We start from the raw sequence: 26962 nt of genomic DNA on the forward strand, positions 1-26962 counted from the left end.
TATATATATATATATACCACATCTTGATCCATTCATCAGTTGATGGACATTTAGGCTGTTTCCATGATTTGGCTATTGTAGAAAGTGCCGCTATGAACATTGGGGTACATGTGCTCCTATGTATATATACAATGGAGTACTATATGGCAATGAGAAAGAATGACATATGGCCATTTGTAGGAACGTGGATGGACCTTGAGGGTGTCATGCTAAGCGAAATAAGTCAGGTAGAGAAGAATAGATACCATATGTTTGCATTCATAGGTCTAACAGGAGAGACCTGGCGGGGGACCATGGGGAGAGGAAGGGGGAAAGAGAGCGGGGAAGAGTGAGGGACACAGATCAAGAGAGACTACTGAATACTGAAGACGAAACATGGACTGAAAGGGGAGGGGGAGGGAGGGGGTGATGGTCACGGTGGGGGGCACTTGTCGTCGGGAGAAGCACTGGGTGTTATATGGAAACCAATTTGACAATTAACTATTATAAAAAATAAATTAAATAAATAAATAAATAAAAATAAAAATAAAGAATAGCCAAGACATATCTGAGGAAATAATTAAAATGGAGTGACTTACAAACATATAATAAAACGATAGCAATGAAGATAAGTCAATGGAACCAACTATAAAGCACCAGAAATTCAAATATATATGAGAACAGGATTCATGAAAGACCTAGCATTGAAAATTATTGAGAAAATAAGAGTGTCTTTAATAATTGGAAGAGAATAAAATCAGGCCCCTTTCTCAAACCATATATAACAAAGTCCCAAGGGATTAAATACTTAAATTAAAAACTGAGCTATAAAGGGGTGCCTGGGTGGCTCAGTCAGTTAAGCCTCTGACTTCAGTTCAGCTCATGATCTCACAGCTTGTGAGTTCAAGCCCTACATCAGGCTCTGTGCTGACAGGCTCTCTGCCCCTCCCATGCTCAGGTTCTGCCTCTCACTCTCTCTCAAAAATAAATAAATATTTTTTAAAAATGAAAAACTTTAAAAAAACAACTTAGAAGAATGACTTTTAGCCTCAGAGAAATTTTTTTTAAGAAACAAGAAAAAAAGCACAAACAAGAAGGAAATTAACAAGTTTAATCACTTTAAGTACTTTTCTCTAAAAAGGTATCATAAAGTAAAAGACAATCCATAATCTGGGAGGAAATGTTTTCCCAAATGATTAGTCTCCAAAATGTATAAAGAAGGTCTTAAAAATGAAAAAAACACCAACAACACATTAGGAAAAAATGGGAAAAACTTGAGATACATTTCATAGCTAAGGAATTATGAATGACTAGTAAACCTATGAAAATATGCTCAATTTGTTCAGAAATATTAAAAATGTAAAGTAATACAAAAATTAGATGATATTTTACAGCCACCATATTGGCATGCATTAAAAATTTGACAACAAAAGTGTTCAAACTGTGTAGCGGGCAGGAACTAGATGCCTCTGGCAGAAAGCTTATTGAAAGAAACAGTAGAGGAAAACTTCCTAAATCTGGGGAAAGATATGGACACCCAAGTACTTGAAGTGCAAAGGTCCCTAATCAGGTTCAATCCAAATAAGACATTACTCAGAAACATTATAATAAAAATGTTGAAAATCTTGAAAGCAAAAGAGAAAAGTAGCTTCTTCTATACAAAAGAACTCCCATAAAACTACCAATAGATTTTTCAGCAGAAACCTTGCAGGCCGGAAAGGTGGGATGCTTTATTCAAATTAATGAAAGAAAAAACTGCCAACCTGGGCATCTGAGTGGCTTAGTCGGTTAAATATCTGTCTCTTGACTTAGGGCTCAGGTCATGATCTCATGGTTTGTAGGTTTTTGGCCCACATTCAGCTCTGGATTGACAGTGTGGAGCCTGCTTGGGATTCTCTCCCTCTCTCTCTCTCTCTCTCTCTCTCTCTCTCTCTCTCTCTCTCTCTCTCTCTTTCTTTCTCTCTCTCTTTCAAAATAAATTTTTAAAACCACCAACTTATTTATTAGAAAAAGGAAAAGCACTGCCAACCAAGAATACTTCACCCAGAAAAGCCATCAAAACCAACAGGAAGAGAGATAAAGACAGTATCAAGATAAATAAAACCTGTCTCACCACCACTAGAACTGCATTAGAAGGAATGCTAAAAGGAATTCTTCAAGCTGAAAAGAAAGGATGTTGACTAGTAACACAAACTTGTATGAAAGTATGAAACTCACTGGTAAAGGTAAATATATAGTCAAACTAAGAATACTATAATACAGTTGTATGTAGACCACATAACTCTAGTATAAAGACTAAATAGCAAAAACATTATAAATAACTATAGCTTTAGTATTTTGTTAATGGATACACAATATAAAATGATATAAACATTGATCCCTATATTATACACTTGAAACTAATATTACATCATATGTTAATTAACTGGAATTTAAACAAAAACAGAAAAGATATAAGCAATGGCATCAAAAACATAAAATGTGTGTGGAGGGTAAAAGTGTTGAGCTTTTGTATCAGGACAAACTTGTTATTAGCCTAAAGTAGACTATTAAAACTCTTAAGATGCTTTGTGTTAGCCTCATGGTAACTATGAAACAAAAATCTATAGTAGATACACAAAAGATAAGGAGGAAGCAAAGTATACCAGAATAGAAAACCATCAAATCATAAAGGAAGAGAGCAAGAGAGGAAGAAACAAAAAAATCTATAGAACACCCAGAAAACAATGAACAAAATAGCAATAATAAGTATTTTCTTATCAATAATAACTTTAAGGGTTTTCACTAAAATCTCAAATCAAAAAACACAGAGTGACGGAATGGATATAATACAACACCCAACTATAAGCTGGCTATGGGACTGACTTCAGTCTTAAGGATACATTTAAGGATTCTTAAATTCTACATATGAGTGAAATCAAGACATAAGTTTTTTGTCTTCCTTTGACTGACTTATTTCATGTAGCATTATATCTTCTAAGTCCATCCATGTTGTTGCAAATGGCAAGATTTCATGATTTTTTAAAATGTTTATTTATTTATTCTGAGAGAGAGAGAGGGAGTGCATGAGTAGGAACAGAGAAAGACTGAGCTGTACAGAGCCTGAACCAGGACTCAGACTCACAAACGGCAAGATCATGACTTAAGCTGAAGTTAGATGCTAGACTGACTAAGCAACCCAGGAGCCCATATATTTCATAATTTTTTAATGGCTGAGTAATAATCCATTCTGTATATATAAGCATATATATATGCACCACATCTTTATTCATTCATCTATCTATGGACACTTGAGTTGCTTTCATATCTTGGCTATTATAAATAATGCTGCAATAAAATAGGGGTTCATATATCTTTGTGAATTAGTGTTTTCATTTTTTTAGGTAAATATGTGAAAGTGGAATTATTGGATCATATGGTAATTCTATTTTTAACTTTTTGAGAAACCTGAATACTGTTTTCCACAATGGCTGCACCAATTTGCATTCCCATCAACAGTGTATAGGGGTTCCTTTTTCTCTACATCCTTGCCAACACTTGTTATTTCTTATATTTTTTATTTTAGCCATTCTGACAGTTGTAAAGTAATATCTTATTGTGGTTTTAATTTGCTTTCACTGATGAATAGAGATGCTGAGCAACTTTTCATGTGTTTGTTAGCCATTGGTATGTCTTCTTTGGCAAAATGTCTATTCAGGAATTTAAGAAACAAAACAAATGAACAAAGAAAAAGGAGGCAAACAAAAATAGACTGTTGAATACAGAGAATGAACTGGTGTTTACCAAAGGGGAGGTGGGTATTGGTATGGCTGAAATACATAACACGGATTAAGAATACACTCATCTCGATGAGCACTAATAAACATATATGACTTTTGAATCATTATATTGTACACCTTGAGCTAATATAATACTCTATGTTAATTATATTTGAGTTAAAAAATAAAAGAAAAAAGGATACATCTAGGCTGAAGTAATGGAAAAAGATATTACATGAATATATAAACCAAAAGATAGTAGGGATGGCTACACCAATATTAGAAAAAAAGGTTTATTAGAAGTCAAAAACTGTAATAAGAGACAAGGAAGGTATTTATATAATCATAATGGGATCAATACATCAAGAGGAATAACAATAGTAAAATATATGTCCACCCAACATTGGAGTACCTAAATATAGAAAGCAAATATTAAAAGATCTGAAAGGAGAAATAACAATACAATAGTATGGTGTCCCACTTTCAACAATTTATAGATTATCCAGAAGAAAATCAATAGGGAAACATTGGACTTAAACTACATTTTAGGCAAAATGTATCTAACAGACACACAGAAAATTCCATCTAACAGCAACAAAATACACAGTCTCATTAAGTGCTCATGGAACACTATCCAAGATAGACCATGTGTTGTCTGACCATAACACAAGTCTTTACCAATTTAATAAAATGGAAATCATATCAAGTATATTTTCTAACCACAATGAAAATCAAAATATTAATGAGATATTACCTCATACATATTAGCATAGCTAATCAAAAAGTCAAAAGATAACAAATGTTGGAAAGGATGTGGAGAAAAGTGAGCCCTTGTGCACTATAGGTATGAATGTAAATTGGTACAGTCATCATGGAAAAGAGTTTGGAGGTAACTCAAAAAAATTAAAAGTAGAACTATTATATGATCTAGCAACTCCATTTCTGGGTGTATATCCAAAGGATATAAAATCACTGTTTCAAAGAGAAATCTGCACTCTCATGTTCATTACAGCTTTATTCACAGTAGCCAAGATAGGGAAACAACATAAATGTCAGTCAATAGATAAATGGAAAAGAAAATATAGTAAACACACACACACACACACACACACACACAATGGAATATTATTGTCTTTTTTATTTTAAATGAACTTTTATTCTTTAAAATTTTTAAAGCATTTTTTTTATTTGAGAGGGAGAGAGTAAACAAGTAGGGGAAAGGAGCAGAGGGAGAGAAAGAGAATCCCAGGCAGGCTCCATGCTCAGTGCAGAGCCCAACACGGGGCTCAATCCCATGACCCTGGGGTCATGACCTGAGCCAAAAACAATAGTTAGATTCTCAACCAACTGAGCCACCCAAGCACCCCAATATTTTAAAAAAGGAAATATAGTTATTTGCAACAACATGGTTGAAACTAGAGGATATAAAGCTAAGTGAAATAAGCCAGATACAGAAAAATCACTTCATTTTACTTATATATGGAATCTAAAAAAAATCAAACTCACAGCAACAGAAAGTACAACGAGAAAAGGGGAGATATTCATCAAAGGATACCTTTAGTTATATGATTAATAAATTCTGGATATTTAGTGTATAGCATGTTGACTATATGTAATAATAATAATATATTGTACACTTGAAGTGTTCTGAGAATTGAACTCAGGTGTTCTTACCATAAAAAGTAATAGTAATAGTTAACTACAGGAAGTGATTAATATGTTAAGATGTTTGTGCTAATAATTTCACAATGTATATATATATATATATATATATATATATATATACCAAAACATCACATTGAATACCTTAAATATATACAATTTTATTTGTCACAAATAAATAATTTTAAACATTAAAAAATACTTAAAATCAATTAAATACCTTCAAATATTTCAAATACTTTCAATAGTATATATGTTCAATATGCAGGCATTCAAATATCTATTCAAACCTATATGTATAGTATAATTGTTACCCAAAAAACCACTAGATTCCTCTGAAACATACTATGCCCTATATTATACTTAAGGCTTCTACTTTTAATTGGTTTTCATTGGCATATTGCCTGTTTAGATCTTGATAGAATTTAGGTTTATATTAGTCAAATAGCCACAAAGTAATACTTGTGTCAAATTAAATCACTCAGGATTTATTTCACAAATATTATGTGCAGGGTTTTGTGCTCTTGGGGGAGTAGCAGCAAACAAATACCATTTGTAGATTTATATATATTAATTGACTTCCAGACGTTAAATGTTCATTTTATCTGTATTTCCTTTGATTTGTGTTTTGTTTGGGATAAAAAAAGAGGAGGCTTCTAGTTAAACTATTCAGATATGGAAGTACAAATCCATACCCTTTCTGATTTCAGGATGAAAGCCACACTAAGGAAGGATGCTGAAATCAAGCTGACCTGAGTTATTCATCTTCCAGAAAGTTCACAATATTTGACAGACATTCCGAAAAACTACTTCAGCATAGTGACCTGTCAAAACACTGGCTTCGGAGTCAGAACTATTATCTTGTCTAGGTCATGTCATTTATTACTATACTGTCAGGGTCTCACTCACTATCTTGTCCTGCAAAACTCTATCAGTATCCCAAATCTGGCCTGCTTCTTGTTAGGGTTATGCCTTGTATTTCTAACTCTTGATAGTCCCTGTCCAGGCTAAGGTATTCTCCTGTGGCTACTCAAGTCATATGCCTCTTCCTGACCTCAGGTCCTACTAAACAACATCCCTTCCCTAACTATCCTCTACCTTCCAACTGCAGACTTGTGTACAAAATATTATGGAGCCCAGGGATTGGGATGAGGGAGGAATGGGGAATTACTGATACTGGGTATGGGTATGATAAAAAAGTTATGGAACTAGATAGTGGCTATAATTATACACATAAATGCAGAGTTCTATACTGTAAAAGAGCCGAATGGTAAATTTTGTATTATTTATATTTTACCTTAAACCTGCTAGGTTGGACTTTCTCCCAACATGTTCAGTTGGAAGGGTCCTCACTCATCCCATGCCCTCAGCCTATTCTAATCCATATGAAAGGTAAACTAAGATCTGGCCTCAGTTCAAGTTTACCTGACTGTATTGCAACTTCAGGCTACTGCTGGCCTTGTCTGATCTGTTACACCATTATTAAATGTGTTACTTAACAATAACCTATACTTGCCTAATATGTAGCTGAATGAGGGCATGAGTCCACCCCACATATGGCCCTCAGGCTCAAGCCCCACTGAGTCAATAACTTCATTTTCTTAATAAGCTTATCAAGCAGTTAATGAGCTGGACAAATTGGCAGAATTTACAGGTCTATTACCATGGCTCTTTTCTCCAATACATCTTACAAAAGATATTTTTCCAATTCATTTCTGGCTGAAATGTATAACAGTGTTCTAAAATTTCTTCAGCCATCAATGAGGGCTGACTGCTTATGTATAGCCCCAGTAAAATTATGCCTGTTGGCAGAAGACAAAGTAGCCAAGAAAGTACACCATTCAATTACATATTCAGCAGGCTCATTAGTTGTAAAACCATTTCTCTTAGTTTTGTGAGGCTGACATTATCAGCACCACTGGGCTTCCCTGTAGCCCATGTCTTCATACACAAGTGACTTAATGGGGGAACAGAAGTTTTTACAGGTCTAATGGCCTCAGTATTGCCACATATAGAGGCCTGGAGAACAGGAGAGGCTTAGAAGACTTAATCTCAGACATCAGACCTCTGAAGAACTACAAAGTAGAGGGTCATTGTATTCTTGGTTGGGTGTGGAGGGGGGGTAGAATAAGGACATTACTTCCACTATTAACATTTCAAATTTGCTGCTAGTATCATCATCATTATTGCTTTCTATATGTCAGAACCTATTATCAGTAATTTAAAAAATTATGCAAAAGACATAGTTCTGTTTAGTCCTCACAACAAAGTAATGAGGTAGTTACTATCATCTCATCAAACTAAAGATGAGGTCACTGAAGCAATAAAAATACAAGTGATCTGCCCATCACTACACTGCTAATAAATAGGAAGGCTACTACTCTAATCCAGATTTTATCTACAGAGATAGTGTTCTTAGCCACTTATACCATTTCCATGAGTAGAAGTTCCAAAAAGACAGATTTCAGTTCAACATAAGAACAAACTTTTCTCAGAGTCTTAAGCTACAACCAGTTGTCTGAAAAGGTAGGGAGCCACTTGTTAATGGAGGCATGAAAGCAGCTACTGAACACTTGGAGGTAGGAATATTTTGGAGGGGTTCAAACAGCAACAAGGAGACTGGATTAGATGACTTTTCATTAACTTTTTACTTAAATTCCAGTTAATTAACATACAGTGCAATATTAGTTTCAAGTGTACAATATAGTGATTCCATACTTAAATACAACACCCTGTGCTCATCACAAGTACCCTCCTTAATGCCCATCACCTATTTAACCCATCCACCCACCCACCTCCCCTCAGATAACCATGAGGTTGTTTTTTATGGCTAAGAATCTGATTCTTGGTTTGTCTTTTTTTTCCCTCCCTTTGTTCGTTTGTTTTGTTTCTTAAATTCCACATATAAGTGAAGTTATATGGTATTTATTTGTCTTTCTCTGACTGACTTATTTCACTTAGCATAATATTCACTAGTTCTATCAATGTCATTGTAAATGTCAAGATTTCATTCTTTTCCATGGTTGAGTAATAGTCCATTGTGTGTGCATGTGTGTGTGTGTGTTCTTTATCCATTCAACAATAAATGGACACGGGCTATTTCCATGGTTTAGCTACTATAGATAATGTTGCTATAAACATTGGGGAGCATGTATTCCTTTGATTTAGTATTTTTTTTATTCTTTAGGTAAATGCCTCATAGTACAATTGCTGTAATACAGGGTAGTTCTATTTTTACCTTGAGGATGAACCTCCATACTGCTTTCCAGAGTGGCCGCACCAGTTTACATTCTCACCAACAATGCAAGAGGGTTCTCCTTTCTCCACATCCTCATCAATACATGTTGTTTCTTGTGTTGTTGATTTTAGCCACTCTGAGAGGTGTGAGGTGATATCTCTTTCCATGCTCATGGATTAGAAGAATGAATATTGTTAAAATGTCTATACTACCCCAAACAACATACACACTTAATACAATCTCTATCAAAATATCAACAACATTTTCAAAGACCTGGAACAAACAATCCTAAAATTTGTATGGGACCATAATAGATGTCTTTTAAAATCTCCCCAAGCCTTAAATTCCCTCGTTGTATGAGTCAACAACCATTGCTCACAGACTATTTTAAGGCGGATCAAATTCAGACCTTTTGGCTGGATCCAATTCTATCAAGTTCAGTCAGACACAAGCTTTGTCCAGAATATCCTCCCAAAGCAAAGGCCATGGGTAGTCATGGGTAATGACGATTAGAACATGAATACAAACAGTATGCTGATAACATACTAATGCTGAAGGCTTCTCTGTGATAATCCATGAGGGCAAATAAAAGGTTCACACGATATATTATTAATACAAGTGATATTATAGTGATATTCATGCTATTTTTTTCTGGAAAAAAAAGTCTGGTTTCTGAGTATCTTCAGACAGCAAAAACTCCTAGTAGGCAACCTAGTAGGAGACATAGAAATAACACTGAGCTAAATAGCCAGAAAGCCTAAATTAGATATTTGTTTCTGCTCTGAAATTCAGACTTGCTACATAGCCCTAGGTAAGTTATGCCCCATTTGGGGTTTCAGTTTCCTCATCCCCTATCTACAATGAGGATGAAAAAGGCTAGTGTGAGAGGCTTTCATGAGATAGGATATGTCAAGTGATCCATAAAAAAATTAAAGAACATCCCTAGGTAATGAAAGGAACTGTCAAAAAAAAAAAAAAACATGTTTCTCCATTACGACATTGGTTTAGCTAGTAAAAGTAATGAAAGGATGGGATTCCAGGCTGATGAAATACTCCTTTAACTGAGCTTGTTAAAGCCATGGAGGGTCTACTGGTAAGGAGCAGCTCCCCAATCACTTGGTAGTGATGGTAATAATGGTGAGAATGATGAAAGTCCTGCTAGAGGCAAGAACTCCCCTCACCTCCCCATCCCTTCCTTCCTCTTTTTTTCCTTGGGCTCTCCTTTCCCATCCCCCACCCCTGTGCCTATTATCTATTTAGTTTCTATCTTGTATTTAGCATGGCCAAAAAACTGGATGAAGTTATTTTGTTTAATTATGTATTATCTGTTTAGGGGCAGTTTCATTTTCTAGATCTTCTGCTGCTGGGGAGGGAACAGTGGATGTGTTGTGAAGTGGATAGTTGTGAAGGGCTGGTGGATGAGAACGAGAGGCAGGAGAGTCTGTTCCCTCAAATGTTATCTTCAACTACTTTTTAACAAAGAAATATAGCCAAGTTCTCAGAAGATAAAGGCTATTTGGTTATAAGTCCTGCCTAGAGGCTAGAAGATTCATTATATGACCTTCAAGGTTGCTTTAAATTTGGGAGATTCTAAGAGAGAACTACAGTGTGACCTACTTGAATTTGGAGGAAATCACGTGGATCAGGCTACAGCCAGATTTAGGGTTTGCTCTGAGCTGGATATGGCTCCATATTTTAAAAAAATCCCCTTCTAATTAGCCAAAGGATGTACTGGATGATCTCATCCAAAGCATGTGCACAGTGAGAACCCATTAAGATAGATCATGTGAGTAAGTGCTAATAATGCCATTTGAAATTCTATTATAGAGGAGATCAATCTCTGTAATCTAGAGAGAGAAAGGCCCTTCCTGCTAATGTCAGCCTTAAATCACAGAACCTGTAATGAGTCACCTCTAGGGCCACAAACAAGAAACTTCTATATAGATAGTTAAGGCCTGTATCCATTTCAAGCTTGAGTGGATAAACAAGCGCTGGCATATATTAAGTCATCAAAAGAAAGTAAAAACACTGTTGCCATTAACCTGGAATGGAGGTAGGTCCTCAAGTGTTAACAGTCTTGTTAGCAGTCCAAGCATATCCTTTTCTAATATTCTACAGCCTAGAAAGCACAGGATTAGAATTCAAGACAGGTATAACACCTCTAAAAATTGTAGATTAGGATGTAGAAAAATCAGTCCCTCCCTTGAAACAATCCTAATTCACCACATGAGTTAAGCAAGTCACTTCCATTCTCTGGATTTATGTCTCCTCAGAATTTATACAATCAGGAGTTTGGGCTGATCAGTGGTCACAATCTGAGACTTGTAGAGCCAATTTAGCTTACAGATGTGTTCTGCTTGTCCCTCAGTGTTTCCTTAAAAAATGTTATTACTGATCAATATTTTAAATATATGGAGATTTTTACATAAAATCCAATTCCTGGCTTTTCTTGAAAAAACTGGAAGATCTCAGCCCACTGGATTTTCCTCCTTCCTACACCCTACCCCACCAATGAGAACCATCCAAATCACTTTTGTTCACTTTAAATGCCATATCGATTTTCAACTGGACACAGACCCCCACTTACCCTGTTCTCAGATTGCTTTATTCATTAAATTACTGACTATAGACCTCCACTTACCCTAGTCTCAGATTGCTTTACTCATTAAATTACTGACTTTGACCCCATAAACATCTAAGTGAACACTGCTGGCAAAGATGAGTGTTTCCACCTCTAAATTACTATGAGTCTAGGGTTTCATACAGGTGAAAATCTTTCCCAAAATGCAGCCAAAAATAGAGTCTACGTAATTAAAAGCCAAGTAACACTCTGAAACAGTGAGCTTCCCTATAAACAGGAAACATTTAGTTATTGTAACATCTGATCTGTACAGTTGCAAAGAATAACAGTAATGACCTGATTAGCTCATCCTTTCAATCCTCTGCCTCAGGCTAGACCAGATACCAGATAAAACTAGAATTTGAAGAAACAAGGAAAATATGTGCTGATGATATCTGAATAGGCTCTTTACTTTCTGACCAAACCTATGCTTTGTCACACAGGCTTCTCCTACCACCACCAAAAAGAGGTTGCCCTGTGTGTCCTGTACACATCCTGCCCTCAAGTGGGCAGTAAGTCCTCCCCAGGACATGGCCCAGCGTCAGAAACAAAGCCCCTTTTTACATGGAGACAAACAAAAAGAGAGCCTGAATGATTTAGAGTTAGTGGTCAGCATGTTAAAGGAGGCTTACCAGAGGGGTGAGATTTGCAGTCTGCTCTCAGCTCACAGAGGGAAAATAGGCCCAGGAATAGCAGCTGAATATGTCAAGAGCTAGATATGGGGACTTATGTTCAGAAAGCTGTAATTTACTTTACCTGACTAATTGCTGGTAAGGTACATCAATTCCTACATTGTTCTTGTAAAGCCATATCCCAAGTTCAGAAGGGAGAAAATCTGAGAATACACACAGACACACAAACACACACATGAACACACATACAGAATAAAATTCTGAAAAACAAGAAATGCAAATGTTGGCCTGGGTAGAAGACACATATACCTAGCAATTTCTTATAAAGCATCCAAAATGGTATCAAACTTCCTAATTACAGGTAACCAACATACCACAGGTTACAGAATATCTTCATGATACTCAGTTATCCCCATTTTACAAGGAGGAAAACTGAGTTTCAAAGATGTACAGGAAGATGCTCAAGCTACACATTTAATAGCACAAATGATGCAAAAATCTGGGTTTCTTACAAAACCAAAAATAAACTATTGAGACTTCCTCAAAATAGAAAGCTTCTGCACAGTGAAGGAAACAATCAACAAATCTAAACGGCAGTGTAAAGAATGATTGAAGATACTTGCAGATTACATATCTGATAAAGGGTCAGTATCCAAAATATATAAAGAACTTATAAAACTCAACACCCCCTCCAAAAAAAAGTAGTTCAGTGAAAACGTAGAAGACACGAAGAGACATTTTCCAAAGAAGACAAACAGATGGCCTACAGACACAAGAAAAGATGCTCAACATCACTCATTATCAGGGAAATGGAAATCAAAACGACAGTGAATATCAATCACCTCACACCTCTCAGAATGGTTACAATTAACAACACAGGAAACCACAGGTGTTGGTGAGAATCTGGAGAAAGAGGAACCCTCTTACACTGTTGATGGGAATGCAAACTGGTACAACCACTCTGGAAAACCATATGGAGGTTCCTCAAGAAGTTAAACATAGAACTACCCCAGGATCCAGCAATTACACTCCTAGTCATTTACCCAAAGGAGAAAAAACTATTGATTCGAAGGGATACATGCATCCTAATGTTGATAGCAGCATTATAAACAATAGCCAAACTATGGAAACAGCCCAAGTAATCATCGAATGATGAATGCATAAAGAAGATGTGGTGTGTACACACACACACACACACACACAGAGCAATATTATTCAGCCATAAAAAGGAAGGAAATCCTGCCATTTTCAATGATATGGATAGAGCTAGAGAATATGATATGTGAAAGTAATTGGTCAAGGAAAGACAAATACCATATGATTTCACACACATGTGGAATTTAAGAAATAAAACAAATTAATATAGGGAAAAAAGAGAGAAATGAAGAAACAGACTCAACTATTGAGAACAAAGTGGTGGTTACTGGAAGAGAGGTGGTGGCAGGGAGGGTGGGAGGTTGAGGGTGTGAGTTACATAGGTGATGATATTAAGGAAGGCACTTATGATGAGCACCAGACAGTGACTAATCACTCATTTCTACACCTGAAGCAAATATTGCATTTTATGTTAACTAGCTGGAACTTAACTAAAACCTTGGAAACAAAAAGAATCTGGGGTCCTTAGACTCCACACTAGATTTTAACCTAATAAAAAGGAAGACTAACTTGGACAGAACCACCCTAAGAACCCTTGATTATCCATCCTAGGATTGGGATGCTCATGCAACAGTGGGACCTCCAGGTAGTGAATGGAGATGTCCCACTACATCAGTGACCAAGTTGGTTCAATGATCTACAAAGCTGGAGTTCAAGGGAAAGTGTTTTCCCTCCTACTATACTTTCATGTTCTGTGCCAAACGACTTAAGGATGATGTTCTCAAGGAGGTACTGCATCTCAGGTCAAGGTGAGTCTGGATAAAGCAGGCAACTGTCCTACAACATGGAGGTACAGTATCCCAGAAATTCGCCCATGTACCTACCAAAAACATCAGCAGTAACGAAAGTTCAATGGTTCAATGTGATTCATCTCTATGTCCTACCTAGACATGTCAGAGTTTGAATAAATTTTAGAAGGTGCTTCAGAAATAAAGCAGAAAATAAAAGCCCATAATCATATACCAAATGGTTGGGAGAGCCAGGACCAGGACTCAGATCTATCATTTCTTAATATAGTTAGTACCATTTCCATAATACCATTCTACCCTCAAACAAAATCAACGTAGAAAATGGAGACAGCAATTTTATTTTTAAATATCTCATACTAGAAAATATCTACTAGATAAGAGCCTATATAACCTCCATCATTCAATCCTTGAGTATCACAAAAATCTCACCATTTCTGGTTTACATTTCTGTAAACTTAAACATAAGTTCTCATAAAGGAGAATTGAAAGAGACAATATTCATATCATTAATGCAACAGCCTGACCCCTTTTCCTTTAACTCATAACACCACAACAGCTGGACCCTAAGGTTCCATGGTACTCCCATATAGAGATGTGAAAAACATTCAACTATTATTAAAACAAAAAGGTTCACAATGATCAAATGTTCATTCTGAATACAATATGAAGCAATATGTAATGCGATTTTAGTTTCTCATAGAATAAACATCAATGTAGTAGATAGAATATTGTATCTCTAAATTATGATTTGGACCATGTCATTAATGGCCCTGATCTGTTATCACAGTCCTCAGTCTAGACCTGTGCTATCTAATACAGTAGCACCTAGCCACATGTGGCTAATGAAAACCTGAAATGTGACTAATGTAAATGAAGATGTACTGTCATTATAGAATACACTCCACATTTCACTAGAAAAATATATTACTAACAATTTTAATAATGAAAATGTATATTATACGATAATATTTTGAATACATTGGTCAAGAAAATATATTAAAATTAATTTCATCTGTATTTTGGGGTTATTTTTTACCTTTTTTACTGTGGCTACTAGAAAAAATTAACTATATTTGTGTCTTGCATTTGTGGTTCATGTGGCCCATATTTGTAGCTCACATTATATTTATTTTCTTATTTATTTAAATTTTAGTTAAAATACAGTATAATATTGGTTTCAGGAGTAGAATTTGGTGATTCATCAGTTACATACAACAATGTGCTGGTATAGAGCAGTGGACTCAACATCAAAGATTCTGATTTAACTAGCCTGGAGCCTGAATTTTGATGTTTTTGTTTTGTTTTTTTTAAAAACAATACTTTGATTTTTTTTTCACCCACGTGATTTATTTCATCATGCAGCCAAAATGGAAAACCTTAGGCTAGACTCTATCATGCATGTCTGAGCCAGCCCGTCATCTTCTCAAAGGTAAGTTTCAGCTTCTGGGACTGTGTGCTTCTCCTGGTCTTGGAAGTAAAAGCATAAATGCCAGTTCCCTGATATGCTAAAGCCTGGCCCTCCCATTTGCCTCCCTCAGTCACTCTGCCTTATTGAATCATTTTGCATCATCCCTTAGTTTACTGTTTATTATAAAAATGACATTTTACAGAAAGTCAAATACATTTGAATTGGGGTGACACCGGGATACGGTTTCATCCTTCCTTTAAAGAAGGGTCTGGCAGCACAAACACACAAGCTGTTTCTTTACAGGACCAAACACTAATCCTAAAGCCCCATGGTTACTGATGTTTTCTTTCTGACTACCCCTGGGACCAATTCATCAAGCAGCAAGGCTAAGCTGGAAAAGAGATGACACTTTAAGACTGATGTAAGATGCCACATACATAGAAGAAAAAGGATTGGATATTTATTTAGAAGATTTTCAGGACAGAAGAGAATGAAAGATCATTTTGTTCACCTGTTTCTGAGTACTATCCTCACCAAAATAATTCCAACCACGTAACAGTATTTCCTGGGTTTACATCCCTCAAGGAAGGAGGCCTCTTTTAACCACTAAGGCCAGCCTTGATACATAGACCTTTTGGAGCTAATAAGGTGATGGGGGTGATAATGAGGAGGATAATACTGATGATAAATCAAGTTACCATTTGCGAATTACCCCCCATGTTCCAAGCACTGTGTTAAACACTTTAGACATTTATATAATCTCATTTAATCCTCACAAAATTCCATTATCCTTAGTTTTCAGATGAGGAAATCAAGGTTCAGGGAACTGAAGTGTTGCCAAGTCATGCAGTTGGGAAGTAGTAAGCTGAAATTGCATTGTGGGTTGTCTGGTTCCAAGTCCCCTCTTCCTTTCCTCATGTCACAATGTCATCATAATCCTGAGGCCGTTCATCTTCCAAGATCCCAAGCCACTCTGATCTTTTGTTTGGCATCAGGTATCTTACAGAAGAAACTAACAAAAGGTGATAGACTGTGGTAAGGATGATCATAAGACATCCTAATGTAGCTTTCGTACTGTGCTGCCACAAAGTTATTTCATTATGATTTCTACTGGGATGAAAGAATTGTCAACACCATTTTGTGGATGGGGCTGGGGGAATAGGAGCTCACAATTACCAAGAAACAAAACAAAACCAAACACACACACATACACACACACACACACACACACACACACACACACCCCAAAAACAAAAAAAACAAAACAAAACAAAAAAAGACCAAGAAAACCCCAAACAGATTCTAAATCATAATTCTAAAGAAAGCCAAAAGCTGAGACATCAGGCCAGTGTTCTTCCCCCATAGCATCCTGCTAATTGATAACCCAGAGGAAGCAAAAAGGTCTTCCTGCTAGGAAGACCTTTCTCAAGAGCTCCTTCTATTAAGGGCCAGGTTCTTCATGGCACAATGTCAAAAAGGCAAAGACCTTACAAGCTCTGTCCAGGTGCCTGTTTCCCACCCTCAACACATCTTAAATCCCACCTGACTCAAAGTAAGATCTGCAATCAGTAAACTCTAGCCCCTGAGAGGGTAGGGAACCCACACTCTTATGTTAACAGCTGAAGACAACGCAAAGGGTGTTTCCTAAATAAGAGAAAGAAGGCAAAGGAGGCAGAGAAGACTGAGGAGGGGAGAAGGAAGGAAGGGAGGGATCGATAAAAAGAAAGAACAGAAAAGGAGAGACAAGGAAAATAATGAAAGCAGAAAAGAAGAGAGATAAGAAAGGTAAAGTTTCACAGCAATATAGAGTTAAAAGGGTCTTCAAAAACCATCAAGGACAAAAGGGAAGTGATTTGTACAAAGGCACAGTAGTTAGGAGGAAGGAGGCAGAATATGGGAATTGTTAAAATAAATAAGGGATTAAAAAAAAAGACTCAATTAGAAGGGAAAAGATTAAAGGATGCTCAAGTCCTTGGTAAAATAAATAAATAAATAAATAAATAAATAAATAAATAAATAAATAAATAAATAAAAAGTAAATAAAAATTAAAAGAAAAATGTGAGAGGAGCCACCAGGAGAGAAATGAACAGGAGAAAAGAGGCTGGTGAAGGGGAAGCCAGAGGCAGGTAGCCAAGGAGACAGGAGAGGAGAGTGAAGGCTGACTGACACTCACCCTCACAAAGCTGGCAGGAAACCATCCCTCCTCATCGTCGATTTGGCCCCACCACCAATCCTTGTTGGAGGCATCCAAGACTTTGATGACGTCGCCAGCTTTAAATGCCAACTCCCGGTTGGCCATGGTGACGTGATCCCATACTGCCTCAGCACTAACGATGGAATCTCCAGTGATCAGCTTAGGAGACAAAATGAGAATGTGTTCAGTCCACACAGCTAGCTACCTTACTTGCCCTTTACCCCACCCAAAGAACTCTACTAGTTATGGAAAAACTGACATACTAGTGATAAAAGGTTAGGGAGAGGGATATGGCACTGGGAGCACAAACTCCACTATACTACACAACAAACGGTACTTGTCAACTCTCCATTACCCAGTCGATGGAATGATCCAGAATGTAAATATGAACTACATAAGCCTTATGCTTTTATCTTTACTCATAAGCTCCTTCCCCAGAAAAGAAAAAAAATTCCAGTGTATCTTCTCTTGATGCTTCAAGGCAGCCCTGGGTCTGGAATGGGTGAAGAGGTTAAAATCAAATGATAAAATGAAGCTCAAACACATTTGCTGTAAATTCTCTGTGTTCCTTGGTTTCCTCCTTCTCCTTGGAACTGACCAATTGAGAGTTGGTGGTACATTATTTAACACCACTCTACCCCACCCCCAAGGGGTTACAAACCATGGCATTCCTAACATACAATGGACTCCAGTCCTGAAGCCTCCTGTTCTCACCCACACATGATGCCATCCAGAGAGGTTATGGGTATGAAAGAATATGGCTTTCTGTGATGCCTTGCTTCCACTAAACTCAACCTTGGCACAGATTATCTCAGGGATTTGTTTCACCACCCTTTGAGATACGTAGGGGGTCTAGGTTGAGTCCTGCATTTGACATATGGCAAAACTGAGTCACAAGGAGGCTAAGGGGTGAATTTGCAATCACACAGCAAAACAGGGGCTGTGCAAAGACCTTAACCCTGGTCATTAAACTTTGTGACCAGTAGGACTGGAATCCACACAGCAACAGGAAGACATCTATGCCAGCTCCACATCTCTTTCTCTCTCTGTCACTCTCTCCATCTCTATCTGTCTGTCTGTCTGTCTCTCTCTCTCTCTCTCTCTCTCTCTCTCTCATACACACACACACACACACACACACACACACACACACACACCACTCATCTAAGCACAGTGATGAGGATGAGGGGGGTGAGGGAAGAGTCTGCCTCTCTCTGCCATCCTGACCCCTATGTTGTTTGTTCTCCTTTTTCCCCAACTGGCTCCAGCATATACAGGCCATCAAACTTCCTGGCATTTGGAGAAACATATTCCAAAATAGAGAACATATGGCCTGTCAAGGCAGAGGATTCAAGAATTCTCTCCCTCGCACTCAATTTTTGAACATGTTCTCTAGAAGTCAACTTCTCCATCAGTCTGTTTTGAGGAAGGACTGATTCTCCAAGACAACTGTGGCTCCATAAGCCCAAAGACAAAATGTTTCAAAGACAACAGAGACAGAATATAGAATATGTATCCTCTCACATAGGTCTGCCTTTCAATTTAACAACTAGAGAATAACCCTATGGTCATGAAATTACCACATAACACATTGCATACATATGAAAACATATCCAAAAACGGATCTTTTGTCTTACTTAAGGCAGTATACTTGTCAGGCACAGTATGGGGGAGCTCCTCATCATGGTTGCAAAAGAGATTTCCAATAGGGCCTTTAATAACACTACCTTTCAAGTACATCATGCTTCACTGTTTACAAAGTATTTTCACATCTACTGTATCACTTGATCCTCAGTGAATGAGGTAGGTCTCACTATTACCCATATTTTAAAGATAAGGAAACTGAGGCTCAGATAGGTGACTTGTGCATTGGTCAATCATACAAGTAATAAATTATGGAGCCTGGCCTTCTGACTGCACATGCTCTAATGCCCATCATACCATACTACCAATGTCCACTCACTGACTCATCCTGAACTCATAAAATTCCATCCATAATATCACAAAGCATATAACTTCTATTCTTTTTTATCATTTCTTTATTATGGCTTATCATATATGAGAAATAGTATTAACACCAAGCTACACACTTACAGTCTAGATGTTATGTTATTTGATCACTCTAAATAACAGTCTGATGCTGAGCTATAGTCTATCAGATCTTAGTTTTTTTCCCCCCAGAGACCTTATTTATTTGCCAAGTAAGTATAACTCCTAGTCTTAAAGAATCCCAAAGATGGAGCTATGGACAACTACCTTTCATCACCAATGCCCCTGCCTATGAGAAGATTGATTTTTATGTTGAACCTGCTTTCTTCCAATTGCACTAAAAGTCAATTTCTTCTTGTTCTGATCTCAGTGGAGAAGAATTGCTGGCCAATTGCCTCAATAAAATAAATCTTCATAAAGAAATTTCCCCTCTCCTGCCAAAGATGGTTTCCAACTGGGTATTGCTAGAGCTCAATAAGCTCATACAGTCCCAAATCACAGCATGAAGGCTTGTAGCTTAAAGCTACATCCTTGGCTTTTTACCAAAGGTCAAGAGTATCTCGGCATCAATTACGAATTCTTTGCTCAGGACACTATATGTGATGCTGTCTTAGGTACCCTAGGCCCAGGTCTGGCTGATTCTACTTTCTGTATTCTTTATACAGTCATCTTTCCAACTTTATGCTTGACTTTTCCCAGCAGGAGTGTCTCACTCTTGTCCCCATTTAGTCCATCTGACCTGCCTAAGCCCTCAGATCAGATATCTCAGCTATACTCTGGACAAGGTAAATCTAGGATTTAGTATCCATAAACCAACTGGTAAGTCTGTTGTCAGGGTCTACTTGGAATCAAAGACAGTAAGAAGTGGAAAGCATTTCAAACATCATTTTATAGGTCAGGTATAACACAGCAGGAGTAACTTGCCTACAGGCAGCAGGTGGTCAGCCTCCTAGACCATTTTTCCCCAAAGTAACACCATAGGTAGAGAATGTAGAGAAGAACACCTGGATTTAAGATCTTGCTCTACTACTTGCTAAAGGTGTGATGATGATAATGATGATGATCATGATGACAACGATGATAATATTAGCACTTTACACACATTAATTCATTGAAGCCTCATAGCAGCCCTTTTAGGAAATACTATTATTATTCCTGTCTTACAGGTCTGGAAACTGAAGCTCAGAAAGGTTAAATAATTTTCCCAAATTTAAATGGCCAATAAATATTGAAGACATAATTCAATGCAGCTGAAATATGGCTCCAGAGTGTCTGCTCTTATAAACTATAATGCCATTGGGTCAGTTTCTTCACCTGTTAAAAATGGATAATTCTATATCCCCACCTGCTTCAGCATACTGAACCAAGAGTTGATGGGTATGCATGCAGACATGAGAGGAAGACTAATCCAGAAGGGGCTGGTATCCGTATGGGTCTCCTGTGCTTTCCAGTCACAAATATAAGCAGGTACAAGGGAATGTTACTCTCCCATACTCTGAGTTGTTTTAAAAGTGAACTAAATTTGGGCTGGAAATAGGTTTCAAATCTCCCTTTTGTGTACAGAATTGACAACTTGCTACATTTTTAAAAATAAATATCCACTTTGCTCATCCATTTTCCATACAACACTCATTCAGTGAGCCTCCACCATGTACAGGGACCTTCTTATTGTGAGTCAGGCATAGTCCTTACCTGAAGATCAAAGGCCCTTCATGCACTAACACTGAATGCCCTTCAAGCAGTATGCAAAATGGTTAAGGGCAAGCAAACCTAGCTTCAATTCTGGGCTTTCCTACTTTAGAAAGTGTCAGTGAGTTTCTAAACTTGGAACACCACCCCCCCAAATCTACTTTGACTTCTTCCTTTTCCTCAAACTAGATTTAAGAGCCTTCAAATAGTACTCCATCCTACCTTTCCAGATGTCCTTCTCCAACTCCCCCCAATCGCCTCTTCTCAGACCTTTCTGAATTCCACCACCTGTTTGCCATCAAATTCCCCATAGGTTTTACCTATGGGAGGTGATAAATAGAAGAGCCAGAAAAACAAACCAAAATGGAACTTTCAGCATGTAATTAGGATACCAAGGAGCACAATATCACAAAAGCCAAGAACAGTTTCAAGCGATACAACTTTTGGACTCAATTTCTTCATATATAAAATGGGGATAGTAATACCTGCCTGACAAGCAGGGTAGTAGAAAGGGCAAACTGAGCACTGTATGTACAGTGCCTACTAAAGTACTTGGTACATGTTCACCTAGTACAAGGCTTCAGAAAAAGGGAGGAACATATGTGGCTATTATGCTCTAGATTGATTTTGTAAGATACTGCAGATAGACCTTAAAGAATGATTAGGATTGTGACATATTGAAGAGGGGACAGGAAAGGCATTTGAGGCAGAGGAATGAGACTACATAAAGTCTCAGAGGTAAAAACTATGAGGAATTTGATGGCAAAGGTAGTGAAAAAAAGGTAGTGGAGTTTGTAAAGAGCTGGGAAGAAGGGGTTGGGGAAGTTGGAGAAGGACAACTGGAAAGGTAGGATGGAGTCCTGTTTGAAGGCTCTTAAATCTAGTTTGAGGAAAAGGAAGAAGTCAAAGTAGATTTGGGGGTGGGAGTGGTGTTTCAAGTCAAAGTGTGATGAGGGTACTCATGTAACTACATGATGAGATGCTGGTTTGGGAGAGGAAAAAAGAGATGACAAATTTTCTCTTCACTGTGTTCAATATGGGGGGCCAGCAGGATATGCATGGAGATTTCAAGTTCAGGCGATGTCAGAAGACATAGTTATATAGGGTTTGGAGTCAATGGCTCAGAAATTGTAGAAACCATGGAAGTGTGCCCTGGAAGGAAGTGTTTCCAGAAACCTCAGGAAACAGCAAGAATGGGAGGTGAGGAAGAGAAGAGGACCCAGAGGGACAAATTAAAATGAAGCTTTCAGTACTTAATGAAGATACCATGGAGTGTAATCTTGCAAAAGCCAAGGCAAAAAGTTTTAAGTCGCAGGAGCTGATCAAATTATCAAATGGTACAGAACTACAAAATGAAGAAAGCCAAGAATTGGCCATTTGGGAGTAGCTACATCAGCAATTAAATTCTTTATATCTTAAACTGGTTTATACTCCTTCCTTCACCAATAACCTTAATTTCCCAATTGTCCCCACCCCTTCATCTTGCAAGTCCAACATAAAGTCAGGAGATGGTACTTACTGGGTTATTCCAACAAGGTTCTCAAATAGCTCTTGGCCTTAGCACAGTGCTGATGTGACTTCTAACAAAATAATTCCCAATCCCCAGGACATTTCAGGTATAGCACCAAATGTAGATTGACTCTTCTCAGACTTGCCAGTGAGTGGGACACACAGTGCTCTTTACCCCAATACCAAAGACACTTTTGGACATGAATGAGAAGATGGGGAGGGGGAAGAATCATAATATCATTCTTAAAAAAGGAATGAGATACTATTTATTTTGAAATAGATTGTCCAGGATAATCCTAATTATCAAATATTCTTTTCCATTAATACTATAAGTAGATACATCTCTTATCATACCCATGTTCTCTAACTTTTAACCTAGAAATGTGGCCACCATACCTTACAGAAATTGACCTCTAAGAGTTTGACTTCTAAGCCTGGTCTCTGGTCAACAATGACACATGTGTCTACAGCTAACTTGGAGGGGCCAGTGGGCTCTTTCAGGGTGAAGGAAAGAAGGCAGGGAAAAAGTGAGGAAGAAAGTAAAATAGGGAATAAGAAAAAATTGTATTTGTTGAAAACACATGTCAGGCATTGGGCAAGGGACTTTGTGATCTCAATCACTATAACTCTCCAAGGTAAGCATTAACATCCCCATTTTTACTGAAGATATTCTGTGACACTAACCAAGTAGCTCACAGTCACCCAGTTAGTAGATGGCAAAGCAGATTTAGATTATTATTTGGCCTTATTCTACAACTTTACTTTTGCCAATCCTCCATAAGAAGGCAGAGAGAAAAGCTCCCAGCTGGTTTCTCCTTTGGAATACGAACTCACCCTGTGAATGACCTAGAGTAGTATTTCTCAACACCCTGGAAGGCTTGTTAAAACACAGACTACTAGGCCACCAAGTTTGGTCTTAAGTAAGACTTGAGAACTTGCATTTCAAACAAGTTTCCAGGTAATGCCTATACTGGTGGTTCACAGACACACTTGATGAACCACCACCCTGAAAGACCTTCATAGTCTAGGCTTCACCCTTGCCTCTCCTGAGGCCTCATTCTCCCCTAGGGTTCCCCCATGCCACCCTGTGCATTGGGCTCCCTGCCTGTCCACAAGATCTCCCTCAGTGAGAGAGGTTGTATGTCTGAGAAAGGATATTTTGAGTCATATAAGGAGTATTCCCAATGCCAGATCTTGCCAATGTGGAAAAAAGCCCTGGAATCCCAGTTATCCAGAGCCATAACACTTGTCTTCCTTGTTTTGCTCTTGCCCTCTAGCTGAACAGTACCACCTCCAAATAGTTATATAATTATCCAGGGCGACTGTCAGAAATATTAGAATTTTAATAGCAAGAAGCAGAAGGGGGAAATGTTAAAATATTAGAGTGTGTTATGCAGAATAGCAAATGTGTCAATTGCCATGAAGGTAGCTGACCTGGGCCTGCCTTCTGAGAAGCTTCATGGGACACTAAGAAGGGACATGAGGCATCTTTGCCTCTATAAGGTTTTCTCAGTTGGTGCTGCCCACATCCTCTCAGAAGGTCCCTTCCCTCAACAGCTAGGCATTGACAAGAGCAAAATACTGTCCTTCATTCCTTTTAAGTACATCTAAAATAGGCTGGGATTTTATTCTCTCTCCTGAATAGTATTTTTTTAAATACAGCTTTGTAAATAGATTCTGGCTATCTTGCCCAAAATGTTCAAGGACAACAATTATCCCAACTTCTGGAAAGTAGTAACTCAGGCTGTTCCAACAACAGCTAGGAGGCATCATGGCATACAGCAAAGACTGGCTATTGAATGAAGCTCTGCCAGTAACTTCTTGAGTGAACTTGGGCAAGTACTTTACCTATCTCAGTTTCTTTATCAGTCAAGTTACAGATTTGAACCAGACAGACAACCTCTTGCTTCCAGCTCTGGCTTTCTATTGAGGCTAAAATTTCAGCATCTCAAAGGACAGAAATTTCATTATTAAAATGTATTTCTTCTCATTATCCTTTGTGTTGGATAGGATACTTTTACTACTCTTTACTCAGGAAAATGAGAACTTGGAGCTGACTAGTCCCTTCCTGAATATAACTGATTTGGGAATTGCTGGTGATTCAGGCTAGTCAAAATGGGTGGGAAAACTGAGGAATGGGTTTTCCACTTTGGACCCTTGACGACCACATTCAAAAGTCAGAGAAATCATCTTTTTCATGACATCAGCTTTTGCTCCTCCAGTCCTATACTTCCAACTTTACTGCTCTACATTTCACTGGATAGCCTGTTACACAGCCAATAAAACATATGTAAAACTCATCATATGCCCCCATTCCCATCCCTCCTAATTTTTCCCATTTCTTTTTTTAATGTTTATTTATTTTTGAGAGACAAAGATAGAGCATGAGAGGGGGAGAGACAGAGAGAGAGGGAAACACAGAATCCAAAGCAGGCTCCAGGCTCTGAGCTGACAGCACAGAGCCCATGCAGGGCTGGAACCCACAAACCGTGAGATCATGGCCTGAGCCAAAGTTAGACGTTTAACCGACTCCTAATTTTTCCCATTTCTAATTCTTCTTCTTGGCCTGCTGTTGTTTTCTTCCACATGTCTCTCTGTTTCTCTCTCTCTGACCCTTTATCTTCATTTCCAATGTCCCATCCTAGATATAGCTCTTATCATCTCAAGTTGGTTTCCAATTGACCTTCCTGCTACCCACAGATCTCTGTCTCTTTCCTCCTTAAGCTTCTCCTTAAGGATGCATTTCTTAAAACTTGTTTCCCGGTGCCACTATCCATGCTCAAGAAGCCTTAATAACTCCCTATTGTCAATCTTTCAAAGTTTTCCTCAATCGAGTCCCCACCTCTGGATCCAACCCTTATCTTGATCCTGGCAGAAACCTCCACTCTAGGCCAACTGACCCTCTTGCAGACAGATGCAGTCCTACCTCCATGCCTCTGATTCAGCACAAGCTTTAACCATGGTTAAGTATAGGAACGCTGAGCTAGGCTGCCTCTTCCTAGCTGTGTGATGTTGGCCTGCCTGTTCGTTAATTCTTCACCAGATGATTCCAACTTATATCCTTTCTCCCCTTGCCTCTTTCACTAATTTCTAAGTAGGATAAGAAGGAAATAAGGCAATATGGATTTATTCAAGTTGTTAAACAGAGTGCTATTCTCCAAACAACCAGAGTACACACTTGTGAACAGCATGGTGGGGGAAACTTGTGAGGAGAAGCACTGGGTGTTACATGGAAACCAATTTGACAATAAACTATTAAATAAAAAAAATAAAAATCTACTTGATCCATAATGAATAGTACTGTTTTTAGCCTCTACAACCTGAGCCCTCAAATCAGGCAAGTTCTGAGGATGATAACAACATTAGCATCTCTGTCAGGTTGAAGAACATACTGTGGGACTAAAAAATTGTTTACATAATATGTACCAGGTGGCCTATAGGTCATTCTGTTGTTGGTAGGGTTTATGTCTAGATGGTTTCTGGGGTGGAGTGCAGGTTTTTGCTGAAGACATACACAGATCCTTGATGGTCATCAGGGGAAGGAGAAAAGATGCTAGGTAAGAAAAATACCACTATGAATATTTTTTAAACCCCAATAATTGGGGGCCCTTGTGCAAATCAGTTGATCAAGCATCTAACTTCAGCTGAGGTTATGATCTCACAATTCATGGTTTCAAGCCCCTTTTGTGCTGACAGCTCAGAGCCTAGAGCCTCCTTTAGATTCTGTGTATCCTTATCTCTCTGACCCTCCCCCACACACACTCTTTCTTAGTCTCAAAAATGAATAAATGTTAAAAAAAAGTATTTAAAAAAAACCCAAGAGCTGATTTTTCTTTTCCCTGTGACTTAATAGTTCATACCTGGCTGATTTCAGCTCTAATCTGGGTGTTGCTATCACCCATACCTAAATAATTTCATTTCTGAGCAGAATAGTTAATGAATTCAAGTGACCATGTCTCTAAATGTACTGAAAGGGAGTATGTAAATATAATCTTTTCATGACATGATCATTTTCCCAAGTTTGTTCAGGTGATTTGTGAATCATTTGGCATTGGCCTCCTTCAATGTCCCATTGTACCATCCATTTTGCACTTTAATAAAATGAAAGGTCTACAGTTGGTTTCAGCCAGACCTGACAAACACAAAACTCAGCTGGACTGACTTGATTTGGAAAGATCAGCCTAGATAAGGGTAAGGCTCAGCAAGAGCAAGATGGATTACCTGATCCAGAGGCTAATATGTACTTTGGTCACAAACCAAGTCATATCTGCCAGGCCCTTAAAGTTTGGGAAACCTAGATAAGTATCCTAAGTTATGAAGGAGATTTTTTTCTTTCATTATAGACTAATAACAAAGGACAACACCTTTGTGTACTTCTT

The 26962-nt window shown here is 37.9% G+C and overlaps 1 protein-coding gene across 6 annotated transcripts in view; it reads right to left on the minus strand.

Moving 5' to 3' along the window:
- The window catches only part of ARHGEF9 (Cdc42 guanine nucleotide exchange factor 9), a 189713-nt gene that overhangs the window by 114509 nt on the left and 48242 nt on the right, over positions 1-26962 (minus strand). For 4 of the 6 annotated variants that reach the window (XM_029930721.1, XM_029930716.1, XM_029930718.1 and 1 more), the window contains exon 2: positions 17376-17555. The exons of the other annotated variants lie outside the window; for them this stretch is intronic. In XM_029930721.1, the coding sequence (XP_029786581.1) occupies positions 17376-17555 (180 nt within the window). The remainder of the gene's footprint in view (positions 1-17375; positions 17556-26962) is intronic. 6 annotated transcript variants of the gene reach the window in all.

Source organism: Suricata suricatta, chromosome X (assembly GCF_006229205.1).
Source record: "Suricata suricatta isolate VVHF042 chromosome X, meerkat_22Aug2017_6uvM2_HiC, whole genome shotgun sequence".
In the NCBI taxonomy this organism is placed as follows: Eukaryota; Metazoa; Chordata; class Mammalia; order Carnivora; family Herpestidae; genus Suricata; species Suricata suricatta.